The sequence below is a fragment of the Petromyzon marinus genome, chromosome 25 (assembly GCF_048934315.1).
Source record: "Petromyzon marinus isolate PM22_M1 ecotype Great Lakes invasive population chromosome 25, UKy_Petmar_22M1.pri1.0, whole genome shotgun sequence".
In the NCBI taxonomy this organism is placed as follows: domain Eukaryota; kingdom Metazoa; phylum Chordata; class Hyperoartia; order Petromyzontiformes; family Petromyzontidae; genus Petromyzon; species Petromyzon marinus.
In genome coordinates, this window is record NC_133691.1 from 10,177,116 (window position 1) to 10,197,443 (window position 20,328).

Here is a 20,328-nt window from a genome sequence, read left to right on the forward strand (position 1 = left end):
AGTCCGCGCGTGGCCCGCCAATTATTTTATTATTTACCACTTCCGTCCGCGCCTTTCCCACACTGCGCACTTGTCTCAGTCACAGTGTTGGTAAGCCCACAAACTCTAACCCCAGTAGCCAAAATGAGTAAAAAACAAACGTCGCTGGAGAGCTTCTTTTAAAAGGGGGGAAAGACCCAATTATGAACCCCCCCCCCACCCCGGTCCGTGAAAAAAAATTGTCTTCCACGAAAAAATTGTCTTTCACGAAACTGGTCCCTGGTGCCAAAAAGGTTGGGGACCGCTGGTTTAACACATTAAAAACCCCCGAAAGCTGAAATGTTCACTGTGAAGACGAAATGTGCAGAGCCGAAGGAATAACTGTTAAAATGACACGCGATACAATCATGAACTTTCTCGTTAATCACAAATATGGTCATTACCTCATTTTGTGTCTGTCTGGGGTCTAAATTCACCTGTGCCTGCGACAAAAGGGACAATTCTCCTGCCCAGTTACTCCGACGAAAGCCAACTCAATCAATTTAACCTTGTGGTGATTCTCAAATGCTCACGCAGCACCACAGAGTGGAGCTCAAACACCTTTGCCAGTGGCCCAGCGAGGTGAAACTTCGCGAGGTTGACCGCTTGGCTTTGGGATGGGAAAGGAAAGCGAGTCAAGCGGCCGAGGTTGGGTCAAACGGGTGTAAAGCGGGCTGGAATAACTGCAACAACAAAAACTCAATGCATTCATCAATAACGTAGGCAGTATCAACACATAATTTAAAATGATTGTGTGTAACGATTCACTCCCCTCCTTCTGCGAATGAAGGAACTGGGTCATGATTTGAATCCGGAGACTCAATTACTTTTGTCCTCTTTACCCGTTCCATCCCGTCATTCCTCATTGTAATGTCTAATTTTGTAGCCGCCTTGTGCCCCAAACCTTAGCCGAAAGAAAAAAAATAGTATAAATAAAACAATCAATTCGTACAAGCGTTATGGTCATGACGATCTAAGTTAATGAATCGTTGTATGCCGAGGAATAATTCAGTTTCTACGATCATTTAAAGCACTTGGAATGTCTTTCTGTACTATTATCGTGCAGGGGTGGGGGTACTCTTTATTACATAGAGCCGAATTGTTACTTTTAAATACCTTTGGCAAGGCCATGCAAGTCAACATACTCCTCGTTCACTTCCTCTAATGCAACACACACCCTCGCTGTGATGGAAGTGACTGGGCGCACGAAAAATTATAATCACAGCGATGCCAGTTGGAAAATGTACCACTCCAGAACTAGTGTGGCTACGATGCTTGTGGTGATAAATTAATATCTTAAGTAGGCTGTTTCAATGTCATACCTGTCAACCCCTCATCAGTGCCTACCTTATTACAGACCAATTCCGACTTTATTTGTCACGCTGTACCCTTATAAATCTCAACGTTCATACTAAAAAGTCCCATCACAAGGGAGAAACACAAATAGACAGAATATTTTTTGTTCCTGTGATGGACCTGGAAACTCAATTTCGCTGTACAAGAATACGGGTAAACCGTACGAGTTGACAGGTATGCGCAATGTGATGGGCCTCATACGGGGCTGTATAAAATTAAGTTACAGGCCCTATAAAATGAAGCAGCCATCTTCCCCTCCCCTAGCACAGAGACATCGGCGGGGCACGGCCATTGACGGCGCCGCGTTGAGACCATCGCGTGGCGAACGCTCCAGCGGATGCGTGCCGGCTAGTTGTTGCTGAACACGGCGTTGATCTGCTGCGTCACGCGGATGAAGGTGGTGCGGCGGCTCAGCTCCTTGAGCTTAGCGGCGCCCACATAGGTGCACGTGGAGCGCACGCCGCCCAGGATGTCGCGCACTGTGTCTGACACGTCGCCGCGGTACGGGACCTCCACCGACTTGCCCTCCGATGCCCTGCCCGCGCACACGGGGACAAAGACGGCGACGACGACAACCCATGCGTAGCGTTATGGAATCATGGTGGTCCACTGCTGCCGGCGAGCACCATTAAGGTCGATATGGCACATGAGGGAGTGGTGCAGCACCACGACCGGTCGACATTTTTCTTCCCCATGCGCAACACACGGACCGGTGTGCAGACTTTCTGTATAACCTGAGCATCAAGTCTGATTAGTTAACGAGTGGCAGCATGCCATGCGGTGTGGGGGTCAGGTGGTTGTTTTCGCGCTGTTGACCATGTCATAGTCTTGACCGAGGCAGGGTTTGGAATCCATCAGATGCAAAGCATCAACTGGGGCGTGAATTTTTGCAGGCAAGATAAATGCCCTTACCCCTGCTGTGCCTCTCCACTGGTTACTCAGCCGCCCACACATCATTATTGATATGCAAACCCATGCATCTGTAACATATACACACACAGGCTCATCGACCTGTGTTAAGGGCCCCACTCTCTCACCTGCATACACAAACACAAAGCTCCTAAGTTTGATACCAATCGTGAAGACATGAACACAAACTCAACTGCATTTGAACATTGGTTTCCAGATGCACGTATCCATTAATATCCTGCTGAAGGCTTATTTCTATTTAGTAGTGATATTGTAAAAAATGCAGTTGTATGCTTAAAAGAGCGATAACCCACAAAATACATTTTAAATATAATCAATGTAAACATTAACAGAACACTCCATAATACACTTGTAGTTTTTATTGTGTCATCTCTGCACAAAAGGCAAAAAGCCTTTTCAATCCACATACTCTTAATAAGTCAACTTTGTGGACAATGAGATGTTGCAGGTTATGTTTTATTCTTCAAGACACCTCTCCATTGAACCCTGCCACGATTCATTCATCACGATTTATTTCAGACACTGAATATTTTTTAAATAGGGGCTACAGGGTTTCCATGCGCTAATCACAATAAATATTGGGAGTCAAAGGCCCAGCCCATAAAAAGGGCCTAATTATCTTGTGGCACTTGGGAACATGGATCCCGGTTCCGTGGTGCTGTTTCTGGGACAGAACCGGACAGGCAGAGTTTGGTTTCCTGTGTTCGTGAAAACGAAGGATTCTTCAGACAAGCATCATTTGCATATCCTTACCTGTACTCAGCCACTCCTCCAGCGTACTTCTCCATTGCGGTCCCTGAGCTCATGCCATAAAATGTTTTCACCTGGCACCAAACACAATGGACAGCAAGCCACACATATCAAAACTCATTTGCGGAATACAGCTTCAAAATAGCCCGACAGAGAAGGTAGCCTCATTGCCTGCTCCTACACAACCTTGCAGTTTTTTGTTGTTTTTTCTTACTTTTTATTTTTTTTGTACTCAGAACGTCTTTGCTATTATTTATTATGACCGCCAAGCACTGTTGGTCATTACATCATCGGTTACCCACCTTGATTTCAAATTTCCTGACCTGGAGCCTTTGTTCGGACCCCCTGAAGCAGCTCCGTTTATCTTACCCAGTGTTCATCTCCAGGAGACGCCGGCACAGACAGGGCAGGAGAGGCGATGCGCTCTAGTGAGGCTGAAAATACGGGCCAATCGCCCCTCGCTTCCCAGTACCTTGCTAGCCTATGTTCAGTTCCTTGTCAATAAGCTGGACGAGCTTAGATCGATAATCTCCTACAAACGAGATGTGAAAGACTGCAATGTCGTTTGTTTGACTGAAACATGACTCTCCCCACTGGTGCTGGACCTAGCGATTCATCCCAATGGATTTTCCATCGAATGGGGGGACAGGACAAAGGCGTCGGGGAAAAGCAAAGGAGTGGTATGCTTCATTATTAACAACTATTGGTGTTACCACAGCAATGTAGAGAAGCGATCATCATTCTGTTCACCCGACCTGGAGTACCTGACGGTAAAATGCCGACCCCATTATCTTCTGTTATCCTCACGAATGTATACATACCCCCACAGGCCGACGCCACTCAAGCTCTCAAGGATTTATACGGTAATAAAAAAAAACTGGAAGCCGCACACCCAGAAGCCGCGTTCATTGTGGCTGGGGATTTTAACACGAAATTTCACCAGCACATCAAATGCCACACACACTTAGACGAGACTATGGACCACTGCTATTCTCCCTTCCGGGATGGATACAAAGTCCTCCCCCGCCCACCGTTGGGCAAATCAGATCACGCCTCCATCCTGCTCCTACCCATCTATAGGCAGAAGCTGAAACAGGAATTGCCTGTGACTAAAACTGTTAAATGCTGGTCTAACCAATGGGAATCTGTGTTTCAGGACTGTTTTGCTTCTGTGGACTGGGAAATGTTCTGGGTAGCCTCCGGGAATAACATGGACGAGTGCACAGACTCAGTCACCGTGTTCATCAAGAAGTGCATAGCCGATGTTGTTCCAATGGTGATGATTTGTACATATTTCAACCAAAAATCGTGGATGACAGTATCCGCGCAAAACTGAAAGTGCGAACCACCGTATTTAACCACGGTCGGACGACCGGGAACATGGACGAATACAAACAGGCCAGCTACGACCTCCGAAAGGTAATCAAAGAAGCAAAAAGACAGTACAGGGACAAAGTGGAGTCACAACTCAACGACTCAGACACGAGACGCATGTGGCAAGGACTCCAGACAATCACCGATTACAAAGGGAAAACCAGCTGCGTTAAGGACACTGACGTCTCACTCCAAGACAAGCTAAACACCTTTTTTGTTCGCTTCGAGAAAAACAACACCGACCCACCGACGCGGGCCCCTGCTGCTCAAAAGTATTGTGGGCTCTCAATCTCTGTGCCTGCCGGGCCGGATGGCATCCCGAGCCGCGTTCTCAGAGCATCCGTAGATCAGCTGGCTGGAGTGTTTACGGACATATTCAATCTCTCCCTATCCCAGTCTATTGTCTCCACATGCTTCAAGAGGTCCACCATTAAATCTTGACTTAAAGTTTTCGTGATAACCAGGAATTCATATTCTTGGGCCTTTCGGTAAAGTCACGTAGATAGGTTCAAAGAAAATAATACAAAATAACAAAAAACTACGACGTTTCGATCGCAACACAAGCAGTCGTCTTGAGGAAAAGACGACCGCTTGTGTACATTTACAGTACATTTACACCACTCGATGCTGTAGGAAGGCGAGCAAGACTATTAAGGCCCTCAGCCACCCGAGCCACGGACCGTGTTCACTCTAAAGACTGTTAATTTTTCCAAAGAATAATATTAAGAGTGATATTGCCTATTTTTGTTATAGTATATTTTTTACATATATCTGATTTTAGCACGTTCTAAAAATACGCATTGATGGAAGCCTGTGATACTCCTCCCTTAAAACTACAAAGGCAAAAGGAGGTGCCCCTGCTTCTTCAGCTGTCCCTCACACAAAGGAGACTCAGCATTTGGGCGGTTAATTGAACCTTATGGCGGTACCGCGGGGTACCATAGTACACCGGCTCTCGCATGTCCGTGATGCAGTAATTTTTAGTCTTGCTGATGGTCGGCGATGCGGCAATCGACTCATCTCGACGAGCTGTACTCACGATGCGCTATTCAAAGTTTAATTTTTTGAGAATGGATTTTTTATGCTAATGTTTGACGTTTCGACATCGTGGAGTGTGGCACTGATTTCAGATTGATCGGTACCCCAGTCGCGAAGTAAAGTACAACCCCTGGAAAAAAATAGTGTCCCAGAAATAAAATATTTAATTGCCTCGGGCATTTTGTATTATTTGGTACCCCGGGGTACCGCCATAAGGGTCAATTATCCACAAGCCTTGGCTTGAAAAGTTGTGAAGTTTGGATTGACCACCACAGCATAGGAATATTTTCAAATATCATGGTATTAAACATTCACTTGCTGATAGGATGTAGTTATATAACCATGCAGCTCAAGTGGTTTTCACACCTGATGATGATTGCTTGTGTTGCAATCGAAACGTCGTGATAATTTTATTGTTTTATATTTTTATTATTTGTAAAAACCACAGCAGGAAAATTTTCTTGCTGTGGTTTTCACACCTGATGATGATTGCTTGTGTTGCAGTCAAAACGTCGTGAGAATTTTATTGTTTTATATTTTTATTATTTGTGAAAACCACAGCAAGAACATTTTCTTGCTGTGGTTTTCACACCTGATAATGATTGCTTGTGTTGCAATCGAAACGTCGTGAGAATTTTATTGTTTTATTTTTACTGTTATTTTATTATTTCCCTTCTATGTGACTTTACCGAAAGAACCAAGAATATGATCCCTGCAGTCACGAAAGCTTTAAAACGAAATTCATGCAGCTCAAGTTTAAAAGGTTTCAATGACTATTGCGCGTAACCTTAATAACAATTACTGTTACGCCGTACAATCTGGGTTAAACATGTAAAACTTAAGCGTTGAAGCTAAGAATCATTCAGAACAATAGGTATTTTTAGATATTATGGTTGTTAATTCTACACGACCAACATAATGTATGCAAGGGGTATAACCAAAGCCATGCCCGACTGCCTTTGTCTTCCCAATGGCTATCATCGCACACCGCGACAGGTATTCATACTCAGGCTGAGTCAACCGAAGGAGGGAGAATCGAATTAGGTAAATCAGGCTCGACAGAGAGAGAGAGAGGAAAGGAGGCCGTTCCCATGACACATGGATAATATAGAGGCCATTTGACAATAAACACATGGCTACAGACACACACACACCACACCTGGGGGTCAGCTTCTACGAGTCAAAAAGGCCACACCAGGAGCAATTAAGCACAAGCTGTGTCCACACTAGTCTTGGGATGACCTCCGGAGGAAGGGGGAAAGTATGGTCGAGCTGATAACCCTTGGCACCAGGATGTCCGCCGGAGCCAGAACAAAAAGTTAATTAAGACTGACCAGATGAATGCGAGGGGCGTGATAGTGGGAGGAGCTTCAGGCTCTGATGTGTCTTAGGGAACAAATCCCTACAACGGTAAAGTCCGGGGTCTGGCCCCCGTAATCAACCAGTGTTGAGTCCAGCTGTGGATTGAGCATGATGCACAGACAACACTGCGAAGGAGTAGCGAGCGGCGTGGCCACAAGCGCACTGCAGCTGTGGACTAAACCGCCGTTCTAAAAACATCGTTGTGGGATTTCGAGGAATTGTTCGGGAAGAGAGAAGACAGAAGGAACATTAACTTTACACTATTTTTAACTCTACCTTGCACAGGTTGTGGGCCAAGAAGAATCTTAGCTTGCATGCATCACACACCATAACAAAGGAATAGTGTATTGTCGCGTTACCATGAGATGTTAGACTATTGTTTTATTGTAATCACGTGATCATGAGATTCGATCATGGATACTTTCTATTTGATACGCATTTGAGGACCACGTATTCTGTACCAATATTGCCATTTTGAGGTGTTACCTATTATTTTGTATTAATCACGTGATTATGAGATTTTACTATTGATGATTTTATGATCATCCAGCATGGATTGATGAGTATGTATATTTGCATGGGCACTGTTGTTGGTCTTCTGATACAGTGAGGGAAAAAAGTATTTGATCCCCTGCTAATTTTGTACGTTTGCCCACTGACAAAGAAATGATCAGTCTATAAATTAAATTTTAGGTTTATTTGAACAGTGAGAGACAGAATAACAACAAAAAAATCCGGAAAAACGCATGTCAAAAATGTTATAAATTGATTTGCATTTTAATGAGGGAAATAAGTATTTGACCCCCTCTCAATCAGAAAGATTTCTGGCTCCCAGGTGTCTTTTATACAGGTAACGAGCTGAGATTAGGAGCACACTCTTAATCTCAGCTTGTTACCTGTATAAAAGACACCTGTCCACAGAAGCAATAAATCAATCAGATTCCAAACTCTCCACCATGGCCAAGACCAAAGAGCTCTCCAAGGATGTCAGGGACAAGATTGTAGACCTACACAAGGCTGGAATGGGCTACAAGACCATTGCCAAGCAGCTTGGTGAGAAGGTGACAACAGTTGGTGCGATTATTCGCAAATGGAAGAAACACAAAAGAACTGTCAATCTCCCTTGGCCTGGGGCCCATGCAAGATCTCACCTCGTGGAGTTGCAATGATCATGAGAACGGTGAGGAATCAGCCCAGAACTACACGGGAGGATCTGGTCAATGATCTCAAGGCAGCTGGGACCATAGTCACCAAGAAAACAATTGGTAACACACTATGCCGTGAAGGACTGAAATCCTGGAGCACCTGCAAGTTCCCTGTGCTCAAGAAAGCACATATACATGCCCGTCTGAGGTTTGCCAATGAACATCTGAATGATTCAGAGGACAACTGGGTGAAAGTGTTGTGGTCAGATGAGACCAAAATTGAGCTCTTTGGCATCAACTCAACTCGCCATGTTTGGAGGAGGAGGAATGCTGCCTATGACCCCAAGAACACCATCCCCACTGTCAAACATGGAGGTGGAAACATGCTTTGGGGGTGTTTTTCTGCGAAGGGGACAGGACAACTTCACCGCATCAAAGGGACGATGGACGGGGCCATGTACCATCAAATCTTGGGTGAGAACCTCCTTCCCTCAGCCAGGGCATTAAAAATGGGTCGTGGATGGGTATTCCAGCATGACAATGACCCAAAACACATGGCCAAGGCAACAAAAAAGGTGGCTCAAGAAGAAGCACATTAAGGTCTTGGAGTGGCCTAGCCAGTCTCCAGACCTTAATCCCATAGAAAATCTGTGGAGGGAGCTGAAGGTTCCAGTTGCCAAACGTCAGCCTCGAAACCTTAATGACTTGGAGAAGATCTGCAAAGAGGAGTGGGACAAAATCCCTCCTGAGATGTGTGCAAACCTGGTGGCCAACTACAAGAAACGTCTGACCTCTGTGATTGCCAACAAGGGTTTTGCAGAGGGGTCAAATACTTATTTCCCTCATTAAAATGCAAATCAATCTATAACATTTTTGACATGCGTTTTTCTGGATTTTTTGTTGTTATTCTGTCTCTCACTGTTCAAATAAACCTACCATTAAAAATTATAGACTGATCATTTATTTGTCAGTGGGCAAACGTACAAAATCAGAAGGGGATCAAATACTTTTTTTCCCTCACTGTAAGAGTTTTTTGGATGTGAGGGTAAGTTGATATTAAAGTAGTTTAGATTAAAAACAGGTTTCCGAGTGCTTATTTCCTAACTCATGCATCATTGTCGTAATGATGAACTGTATCCTGCGGTAAGATCTGAATCCTGAGACCTGACATAATTACACACGTAATTGTTAAAGCAAGAATCAGTAAATGATAAAGCGAAAATCATTTATATTATCACGATTGGCAATACATACCCCTAAGCAACGAGAGAACGAATGATCACACACACATAATCACACACACGTAATCACACACACGTAATCACACACACGTAATCACACACACGTAATCACACACACAAGTAATCACACACACACGTAATCACACACACACGTAATCACACACACACGTAATCACACACACACACGTAATCTCACACACACACACACGTAATCACACACACACACACGTAATCACACACACACACGTAATCACACACACGTAATCACACACACACACGTAATCACACACACATAATCACACATACATAATCACAAACACATAATGACACAACAACAACAACCGCCATTCGCCACTAAGTGGCGGTGACGTCACCAAATAATGACACACACACAATCACATACACATTATCACACACACAATCACATACACACACATTCAATTTAATCATTCATTAGTAATAATTTTTTTCACACATTCCTAATTACACTTAACAGCATTTTTTCATTACACTCACACTTAGTTACATTAACATAAAAATATTTAATGTACATTTTCACCTTTTAATCATTTTAGTATTTGATCCATATTTTTTACAACCAATTTTAAACAATATATACAACTCTGTACTGATCAGTAAGATGAAGTATGGTCCCACAACGGCCATGATGATGCTTTCATCCAGCCGTGGATTAATTACAGGACTATAAATGAGTACACATTACTAATCAGCAGCCAAAGTGGTCTATGGCACGATACTATCCCACCCTGCCTGCCCTTCCCGGTCTTGTGCTGCCACGAGGCAACGTCAAATCGTGCAATGCTTCACTGACAACACCTACTAACAACACCAGCTCTCCAGAAATATTTCTACTGCCACCACTGCTGGCTGTAGCTATAGAGGTCGACGTTAGGTGCAGGACAGAGGTGATCATCACCTGCTTGCCATCGCGCTCAGTCAGGGTCCCACCGCTCTGGATGTGGCCAGCCAACATTCCTCCCAGCATCACAAAGTCAGCTCCGGCTCCTGCCACACGCACATACGTAAAGGTGACGCCGAGCCCCTCCTCATTAGAACAAGATGCAATGCAAAAATGTAACAGCTCTCATCTCACGCGTGCCCATGTGCCCGATCGCAGCGAAGCAGGGTTGAGACCGGATGGTGCTGGGACGGGCGACCAATGTGCATAACAGGTGCGATAGGCTGCAAGGGATATGTGGTGGGCAGCAGAGGGCCATGCATAAAAATGTATTGTTGCACTATGCGCCCATGTCTAAGCTCCCCACCTTCACACGTGAGGTGTGTCTCGGGCTGTGTTGACATTGCATGAAGCTTTGTTAACAATAAAAAAAATACTTTAAAATGAAAGTCAGGTGATGTCCTAGCGTTCCAGTGACATTCCTGTACTGACCTCTTAAAACGTACACATTTTTTGCCCGTCCAAGGACGGGTGTATATTGCAGTAATCTGAAATATTCAATATAAAAATTGTTCAGTTCATGATTAATGAGGGGGGGGGTTGCCCCATGTGGAGTGACGTCACCCGCTAATGGTTATTGTGGAGGGGTGCGGCATGTGGAGTGACGTCACCCGCTCATGGTTATTAATGAGGGGTGCGGCATGTGGAATAACGTCACCCCCTCATGGTTATTGTGGAGGGGTGCGGCATGTGGAGTGACGTCACCCGCTCATGAATATTCATGAGGAAAGGGGTGCGGCATGTGGAGTAACGTCACCCGTGCGGCATGTGGCGTGACGTCACCCGCTCATGATTATTCATGAGGAAAGGGGTGCGGCATGTGGAGTAACGTCACCCCCTCATGGTTATTGTGGAGGGGTGCGGCATGTGGAGTGACGTCACCCGCTCATGATTATTAATGAGGGGGGTGCGGCATGTGGAGTGCACGACCTTCTTGTACGTTAGTGTAAATTTCCACGCGGGCATGAATATTAATGAAGGGGGGGGGGGGCTCTTTTGCAGTGACGTCACGCACAGATGTAGCACTGTGCTGCGTAGATTTATTTTTTACCATCACTTTCTGTAAAGAAACGTCATATTTGAAGCGACTTTGCGTCATAAATAATTTAATTCAGCTCGACCTTCCTCTGCGTTTAAGTGTAAAAATCCACCCACTCATGAATATTAATGAGGGGGGTGGGCCTCATGTGGAGTGACGTCACGCGGGGGGGCTCATGTGGAGTGACGTCACGCACGGGACACATTCTTGGCATATTTTAGTAGTAATAAGAAAGCTGTCGACAGATTGCCACAATATAAGTAATCGTAACTTTTAAGTCTTTTTGTCTCATTAACGAAACTTAAAGATTAGAGCCGGTGCTGAGGCCCAGCGGCAGGGTGTTCGCTGCATGTTGCTCAAGTTCGCAATTCGGATCACACTTATACGAGGATTTGCCTGATACTCAATAATATTAGGTAACTATTCATATGCAAATGTATAAACTTGTAATCAGATTTTTTTAAAAAATGTAATTCTCATCAGGCCCTATGGTGTTAAATGAAGTCTCCAATCCTTATTAACTATGTCTCTCTGATCTCTCTGTTCATGTGCTATGAAGGATGGCCATTGCCCGAAACCTAGCCTATTTGTTTATTGAGGACAGTTTTATTGACGAATGTATTAGAGTGGTTTCCTGTAACACTTAATTGCCCACAAAATATAATTCTCCAGAAAGTGCGATATTTTTGTTGAGTAGGAGGATTAAGTGGATAAAATAGTTAATTATTAAAATAATTCTGCAGTTGATAAAACAAAACAAAAACTAAGGAAAGTAGACTGAAAGTGTTCCCATGAAGCTATATTTTTTGGTAAAATATACAAGGTGATCCAAATATAGATACTGCACTGAACAAATAAAGGGACATCATGGAGAACATTTTAAATTAAAATCCTCTATGCCATCCATCAATCTCAATACACTCATCAAGCATTTTAACACCTTCCTTTCTTTTGTAAATGTACTTATTTATCCAGGAGAGCCACGGTGGGTCGTGATGTTTTCAGCCAATTTCTGAGTGTGGGAGGAAACCAGAGCACCCAGAGACTATCCACAGGATTAGTCCACTTGCAGCACTGCCTTCTCCTGGCTAGCTGGATTACAGGAGTGGGCCATCACTGCCCAGCACTGTCTCATAAAGCCAGTCTGATTTGCTTACAATAGTAAAAAATATAGTAGTAAAGAAACAGTAGTCACACGGTTAAACGTTTTTAATCCGTTCCACGAAAACTACTGTGAACCAAAATGAGTTTGCAAGAGAGCTGTTTCCACTGCCAAAACAGAATGTAAACATAGCCAGTCGTCGTCTAAACGCTCATAAATGGGCGTTGCTGATTGATTTAGGGCATGGCTCAGCCTACTTAACGAGCGCTCGGATTGGCCAAACTTGGCGCCCACGTGCATAACGTGAACGTACCGTTCATCAACATGTTTACGTTAGTTGAAACCATGGGGGTCCTATGGGAGGCGAAACGTTAACCGAAAACCATTTAATCGATGTCACTGTTAACCGAGGGAATACTGTAGTAATAGTATAGTCGGAGATCCAACAGCGTTTGGAAATATTACATTCCTACTATATTTGCCACAGCCAGAAAGGAGGCTGACCACTCCATAGCAGGAACCCATTTTATGTTGAGCTGACCCAGTGGAAGCCCAAGCCACACAGACACATATCACACGCACACATCTCATCTGTATAGTTGGAAACGTAGTGACTGTGTCACCGATAACTTGTGTGAACACACGAAAGCCTGTGGTAGTGCGTGCGTTTTTGCAAAAAACGCCTGCTCATGCTTGCATGTGACATGGACGCTTAATTCACGCAAATATCTCACCACAGTTGCGAGAACTTTTTCCGGGTCTTCCGGTTATTCCCATCACATTAAGAAACATGTGTTTTAGAGTGTTTGGCTGCTATACATTTCCACACAATAAGCCACTTCGTTGAGCTATCATTTTTGACCAGGTCGCTTCTGAAAAAAGTGCCTTACCTGGTAAACTAAAAAAGATATTTGATAGTTTAGCAAAAAAATAATTCAGAAACTGCGATTCCTTACCAAATGCCTTAGCTACGTCGCCCGGGCAAGTGCAGCCTCCGTCCTGCCAGAGATACACACGCATAGAAAAATACACGTTTCACCTAGTAGGTACGAGAGCTGTTATATGAAGACAACATACAAACGACTTACAAAGCATTATACAGCACGTGTCTCATTGCAAGCAGGGCTAAATGGCCGGTGGTAGATACTAACGACGGAGTGGTAGCCTGAGGAGGAGGAACACGCCCAGAAATTACAGAGATGGAGCGATGAAATCAGCTAATGTGCAGGTACTAGATGGATTGCTACATCGCAGATCGGTGACAGATGACGCCGGTTCCACCCGAAATGTGCCCAATCTCATCAGAACTCGGAAGCTAAGCGGAGATCCAACAGGGTTCGGAAATTGAGCATCCTCCATGAACTCAGCAACATCATGTTTTTTAAATCAATAAAAAAAAAAATTTCATTAACGCTATGTGATAGAATCTCAACATGAGCAGTGTTTCACCTCTGTACAGTAATGCTTATGAAATTGTTAATTGGCTTCTTCATGCACACTGTGAGCAAATATTATAGAGCAAACCCTTCCCTCTCGCAGGATTTAACTATCGCGGTTTTGCGGTTTCGTGCCAAACTTATTGAGGCACAATTCGCCGATCACGCCCCTGTGGCTCGACCATTCACGGTTGACCGCGAGATTCCTGTACGCATCGTAACTGTATTGCTCGCGGCCTATCACAGGGGCCAGGTCATGTGTTCTCAGCGTCCAGTGAGGGAGGAAAGTTCAGCCGCACGATTTTTCTTTCTGCAGTGTACAGTACTGTACACGGATACGTGTACAGTATTGCACACTACATTAATTTTGTTTTCATTCTATACATTTACCGTGCAAGTTATTTCTAACACTAGAAAACATTAATCGTATTTTACATTCAAAATACTTCCTGTTTAATGTTTGGATGATGTAGGATAACATAAAACAAATGGAGGGGGTGTCGTTTTACAAACCGTGAACCAAACCCTAGTTTTCCCATTTAAGTTTGCGGATTGTGGATATTGGCAATTGTGGATATTTTCAAGAATGTTACCCCCGTAAGGGGCAAGAGGTTTGCTGTACATGCTCTGAAAAACAGTGTTGTCTCGTTCCATCATTACCAGCCGCGGTGATTTGTAAACATCAGCACTGGGAAGGCGTGGGCAGCTGTGCGATGCCAACTCTGCTTGCACCGGTGCAGACCTTAATAGGTGCTCGTGAACAGCACGTGCCCTGACAGATGGCCTAATATTGGCTGGTCCGGCAGCGTCCTCACCGATATGATGTGCCCGCCGAGTCCATGTGCGGCGTCCCCACACTCCAGCACGGCGCTCAGCTGTGGGTATCCCACACCGGTCTTGGTGCGCGTCGTGCACACCGAGCCTACACACACGCGTGTTGACACACAAACAAGCGGTAAGACGCACACGCACAGATAGGCAGACAGACAAAAGGACATATATACAGACACACAGATGGAGAAACACACACACAGACATGCCATGCAGACAGACAAGTACAAAGATTGACGTGTTAAAACAGGCAGACATACCGACACAAAATCCACACGAGTAAAGACAGACTTACATATGCACAGAGAGTTACATACAGACAGGGAGACATAGAGACACACAAAGAGAAAATTTCTCCATATAGCCTTTAACAGACTGTTAGGGCAAGTGCTGTTAGCGAGTACCTATGAAGGCCGGACCGCCTTTGTCTCTCCAGTTGTGATGTTTACACACCACACCAGGTACTAATTTGAGGCTGAGTAGACCTAGGAGAGGGCCAGTACCGGTTCAGATAATCGTCACTGGTGTTGACCGTGAACGGGAATCAAACTCGGATCGCCGGGTTCGTAACACAGTGCGCTAACCGCTTCACTACCGCTCCCCACACACGCATAAAGATAAAGATCCCCCGTATAGCCTTAACAGATTGTTGGGGCAAGTGCTGTAGCGAGCACCTATGAAGGCCGGCACGTCACACGAGGAGAAGGGTGGCCAGCATCGCGCCCGGCCGCATTTGTCTCTCCAGTGGTGATGTTTACACACCAGAACAGGTACTCATTTGAGGCTGAGTCGACCAAGGGGGGGCCCAGGACCGGTTCAGATAATCGTCACTGGTGTCGGCCGTGAGCGGGAATCGAACTTGGATCGCCAGGATTGTAACGCAGCGTGCTAACCGTTACACTACCGCTCCCCACTCGCACGCACACTAACACACACACACACTGACATGCAGACACACAGACGGCAGCTTGTGCTGCTCAGCAAGGTGCAACATTGTTGTGTCCACCTATGCCACAGAACGTGATTTACACGCACACAGGTCTGCAATTCCCTTCTGAAAATATCACGCAGAATGCACCTGTCTCATCAGATCTCGCAAGCTAAGAAAGTCGGAGCCTGGATATAGTGATTGGATGGGTGACCACCATGCAAAATAGATGTTAAAAGCTTGTGGGGCGATGTGGTGGGCAGCTGAAGGCAGTAATGCGTCCTGCCCAAGCCCACTTCGAGGTAAATAATTGGCATTATTACAACAGAACGGGTAAGTTTCTTCAATTCCCCCTGCCGCCATCCATCCAGTATTATAAACTGGAACACCACAGTCAGTTGATGGGTAGGTCACATGCAGTGGGATCGTGAATGTATAAATACCTCTTCCAGCCAGCGTGGAAGAGTAGGCCAAATACCCTCCAGAGGTGTTCCCTCTCGTTGGAGGCTCTTCCACCAGCAGAGGCATGAGCAAGCAATTGCAGGGCTGCACCTTTACCTGTTATATTTTTAACGTAATACGTTTAAATGACTCACCACTCCGCACATGCGAAATGATGATCTATACCCACCTGGGCCGATTCCAACTTTAATGATATCAGCCCCAGCCAAAAGTAGCTCCTCCACCATCTCCCCTGTCACCACGTTGCCCGCCTACATGCAGGAACACATGGAGGTTACATAATACATCACAGCAGATGTAAATCTCAAATGATGAAAGACTGAATTGAGTCACAAATTTGTCTTGCTTGGCTACCTAGTTGAAAGGATGCAGTCAGACAAGCACTAGCAAGCATGCTACCAATGACCTCGTCATTGTGAACGACGAACATCAACAGACAATTTTAAAGGGCTTCATCAGGATTTAGATTGCTCTGTGCACACACAAGGCCGTTCACATTACGTAACCAAACACTGCATGCAATTACACATTCGTGCTTTTCCTGCCGCAAAAATGCACGCGCAGCGCAATGAGGAGGTTACACGCCACAGCCACAGGTGGCGCGGACATTTTAAAGGTCAGAGGGTTTGAATGACGTCACGAATGGGGGGAGGGGGGGGGACGGTGAGGGTTGGAGGGGCAGTACTCAGGTGATACTATAGATGTGTAGTAAAATATGGTCGACTGTATGGAGGTGCTGTAGCTGACAGGAAAGGACATGAGGGTTACTTAGTTTAACATTATACATTGTATTATTGTGCTTGTTTTTTCAAGGAAAGGCTGGCAGAGTCGCATGGCTCTTTTTCAAGAGGGTCCTCCTAAGTTTCAGCAAAATGGGGCGACGTCGCTTTGTGGAATAGCAAGCGAGTCATTTGCAAGATCGTGTTCAGCATTGGGACGTTTGTCCAATACTAGTTACATTGTGTGTTTATTTTAGGGATGGAAGGAAATGGACATCCTGGAGTACCAGTGTGAACTGCGGAGAAACAAATAATCTCCATAACCGATGTGGTGTGGGTTTATCTATTGGCAGGAGCTACAGTATATTTTTTTCTGACAAATTGGGTGGGGGGGGGGGTGGCAATATCTCCCCCCCCCCCCACCCCTGACTTCACTTTGAAAGCTATGATTACAGTGCGTTAGAACGGGTCTCCGAAAATCGTGGTAAAATTACTCTGGGCATCATCTTACCATGATGGTGTGATCAGGGAACTTTTCGCGCACGCTCTTGACAAACTCGACAAAGTGCTCCGAATAGCCATTGGCGACGTCCAGGCAGATGTAGCGGACGCCTGGCACGGCCTGCAGCACAGCCGAAAGACGAGCCAGGTCGTTGGTGCCGCTGCCTGCGCTCACGGCAACATGCTGGAAAGGACAGATACACACACACACACACAAATCTACTGTGTAGCCTTTAAACACACTGTTGAGGCAAGTGCTGTTCTTGGGCACTTATTAGGGGCTGAACAGCGAATGAGAGGGTTGCGTGACCGCCACCACCGCCACCACCACCCCAGGCCACCATTGTCAAGAGAGGCACAGGACCGATTCTGATCATGCTTTCCAGGAATGTTAAGCATGGCAGTATGTACGTTGGCAAACATGCACACACAAATGCGGGCACTGAGTATTGTGATGGGACTGTACTCAAGACTTGCCAACATCGGTTCAACAATGATGGCAGGTCCAAGAAAGCGCGATTTCAACCATTGGCGTAATTTGGTTCGCACAGCCTATACGAAGTGGGGAGGCCCTCCTCCGGCAGTGTATTGACAAAAAGGCTTTACATGTACACATGATCACATTTTAGCATCAAACAATGTACATTGGTGCTTTCATCACACCGGTGGAACCAGCAGTGAGTATCTCCCAACTGTAGTTACCTCCAAACAGTCGGGGTTTTTGGATGCAAATTCCACCCAGTCGTCCAAAGAGTAGTGCTTGTGCACAGCAGTGAAGAGGGTGTGCTGCAGACAAAGTACATTCACAAATTATTTTACCATGCCCGCACTGGTATAAAGGGGCTTTTAAGGCTCACATTTTGACAACGGTGCTGATTTTGACGAGAAGAACTGATCCGAGTGGTGTGAGCCGAATACTTGACATTTTAAACCATGACAACCCCATGCCCGGTGGCTTTCTTATTGACGCATGGTTGCTTCGTCTTTATCAACTGAGACTGAAGTTACAAACGGACCGCTGAAAGCCACGTACATACATCCATATAAACTCTACTCGCAACAAACTTTGGTTTAGCTTTCTGTCATTTTGGCGATCAAGGCCACTCTTGCAAATCAGACGATTCTAGTATTTTGAGTTCTCACATTGTTAAAAAAAACTAAAATAAAATAATAAATCTACTTAGGCCTCCCTTAAAACATTAGGCCATGTACTGCCTCCGCTAAACTCAAAATACACAATTAAAATTAAAGTGCACCCCATTGATAATGCCCAAACAGCTGTCTGCAGTGACAATGGCGTGCAATATGAAGACATGCAGTCTGTAGTTATACAGTACTAGCTAGCATTTACACTAGTGCACAGATTACAAAATCACGCATTCATAGCGACACCCAAGTGGCCTGCAGTGCAACAACATGACTACCCAAACATTTCCATCCACCGCCGAATTGGGGACCATCACCTTGTTTAAGGCCTTGACCATCTCGAATGTTCCCACGGTGTCCATGTTGGCAGCGATGATGGGGATTCCTCTGTAGTTGCCCTTGGAGTTGCGGAAGGTGAAGGCGCGAATCAGATCAACCTGATGGGCGGAATAACGTAACGCGTTGTTCCATTAGCACTGTGTGTAGGTTCACTGCTCCGATGATTGTGCCGAGTGTTTTCCGGAATGATGTCCAACGTTTTTGCTCTACGAGCTTAAGAAACGCGCGTGTTGAGAATGTGGCTGCTTTAAATGTTCCATGCGATCTGCCACTTCGTTGAGCTATCGTTTGCGGCCAGGTTGCTTCAGAAAAAAGAGCCTTAAAGCTCAGTGTTACCTTACCTGGTAAAATAAACAAAGCTGATAGGATAGTTTTTTTTATCTTAAGGAAAATGAGTAGCTCGCTTTCACCTTGGTTGCCTGCCCCCCCCCCCCCCTGCTATTATTGGTGCTTCAGGCCACCAAAACAAAACTCATTACAACACCAATACAATTTAAAACAAAACACACACATACACAGCGAGAGTGGATAAACACGTATTAAGATTCAAGCTGGCCATGAGATACGACGATGGGAATTACTGGGTTAGTGATCGAGCATTGATTGCAGTAGGGTGCCAACAATGGATATTCTTGTGTTTCTACCCGTCAGCTGAGAAAGTTTCCTCGCTGCAGCCTGAAACAACAGCCTGCTGTGCCATGGGGCATGCTGGTTTTACAATACAATCACTGCCCAGGAGGCTCAATCCTAACACATTGAGCACCAAACCAAACCTCCCACACACATCCTCTGTCGGCCGAACGCCCCATTAACATAGCACGTCGCGTCGGTCATACGGGGCGGATGGGGGGGGGGTCTGGTTTGACCATACTTCACCTATAAGTTCACGGCAACGGTGACTCTCCCCCATCCCCCCCAAAAAAACAACAGGAAGGCAACCATCAACGACCCGTCCGGGTGAAGAACGCTCGGGGTATCGATACTCACAGACTCCGGGGGGCCACGCTGCCAAAAACGAAGGCACCGTCTCCCCCGACGATCCCTCCTCACAACTCTAATGGGCCAAAAGCTGTCACGACTGTCAGCCACCACAAGTAAAAGACGATTTGCGTTCGCTGACCGTGCTCGTCGTCGTCGGCAGGCGAGGGGGGGGGGACATGGACACTCAAACACGAACTACAACCGAGGAGAAAGTTACACGATCACCAAATCATGACGAACGCCGGCTGTCATTAGCACAGCGGTCGAGTTAACCGGGACACGTGCCGTGCCGTGCGTACGTGGTGGTCATTCGTGAGGGAGTTCATACAACCTAAGACAGCAACAACAACCATCATCACCATCATCGCCACCAAGGTCTGACCTCGCTTCTGCTCTTGAGGGTGCTTCTCTTGGGCCGCAGGAGGACATCCTTGAAGTCGAGCTTTACGTCGTTGTCAATTCGCGGCATCGTCGTGCAAAGGCGCCGGCAAAGGAACCTTCCAGCGTGCGACACAGGCAGAGAAGAGAGACAGAGGGGAACAAACCTCTGAGCTGGCAAGCGAGGACGCTGGTGGGGGGGGGGGATGTCCGAGGGAAAACCTCTGAACTGGCATGGTTGGGTGTGGGTTCGGGTGTGGGGGTCAAGTCACG

At 45.8% G+C, this 20,328-nt stretch overlaps 1 protein-coding gene across 1 annotated transcript; it reads right to left on the reverse strand.

The window, feature by feature from the left end:
- Positions 1-1,582: 1,582 nt before the first annotated feature.
- On the reverse strand, positions 1,583-20,237 carry LOC116945851 (GMP reductase 2-like). The gene is made up of 10 exons (XM_032960458.2): positions 20,060-20,237; positions 18,675-18,794; positions 17,914-17,997; positions 17,222-17,395; positions 16,161-16,242; positions 14,586-14,692; positions 13,291-13,333; positions 10,152-10,240; positions 3,058-3,128; positions 1,583-1,909 (listed from the first exon to the last, which is right to left on the reverse strand). Exons 1-10 carry the CDS (start codon positions 20,144-20,146, stop codon positions 1,723-1,725), a joined length of 1,044 nt encoding a protein of 347 aa, XP_032816349.1. The 5' UTR covers positions 20,147-20,237; the 3' UTR covers positions 1,583-1,722.
- Positions 20,238-20,328: the final 91 nt, after the last annotated feature.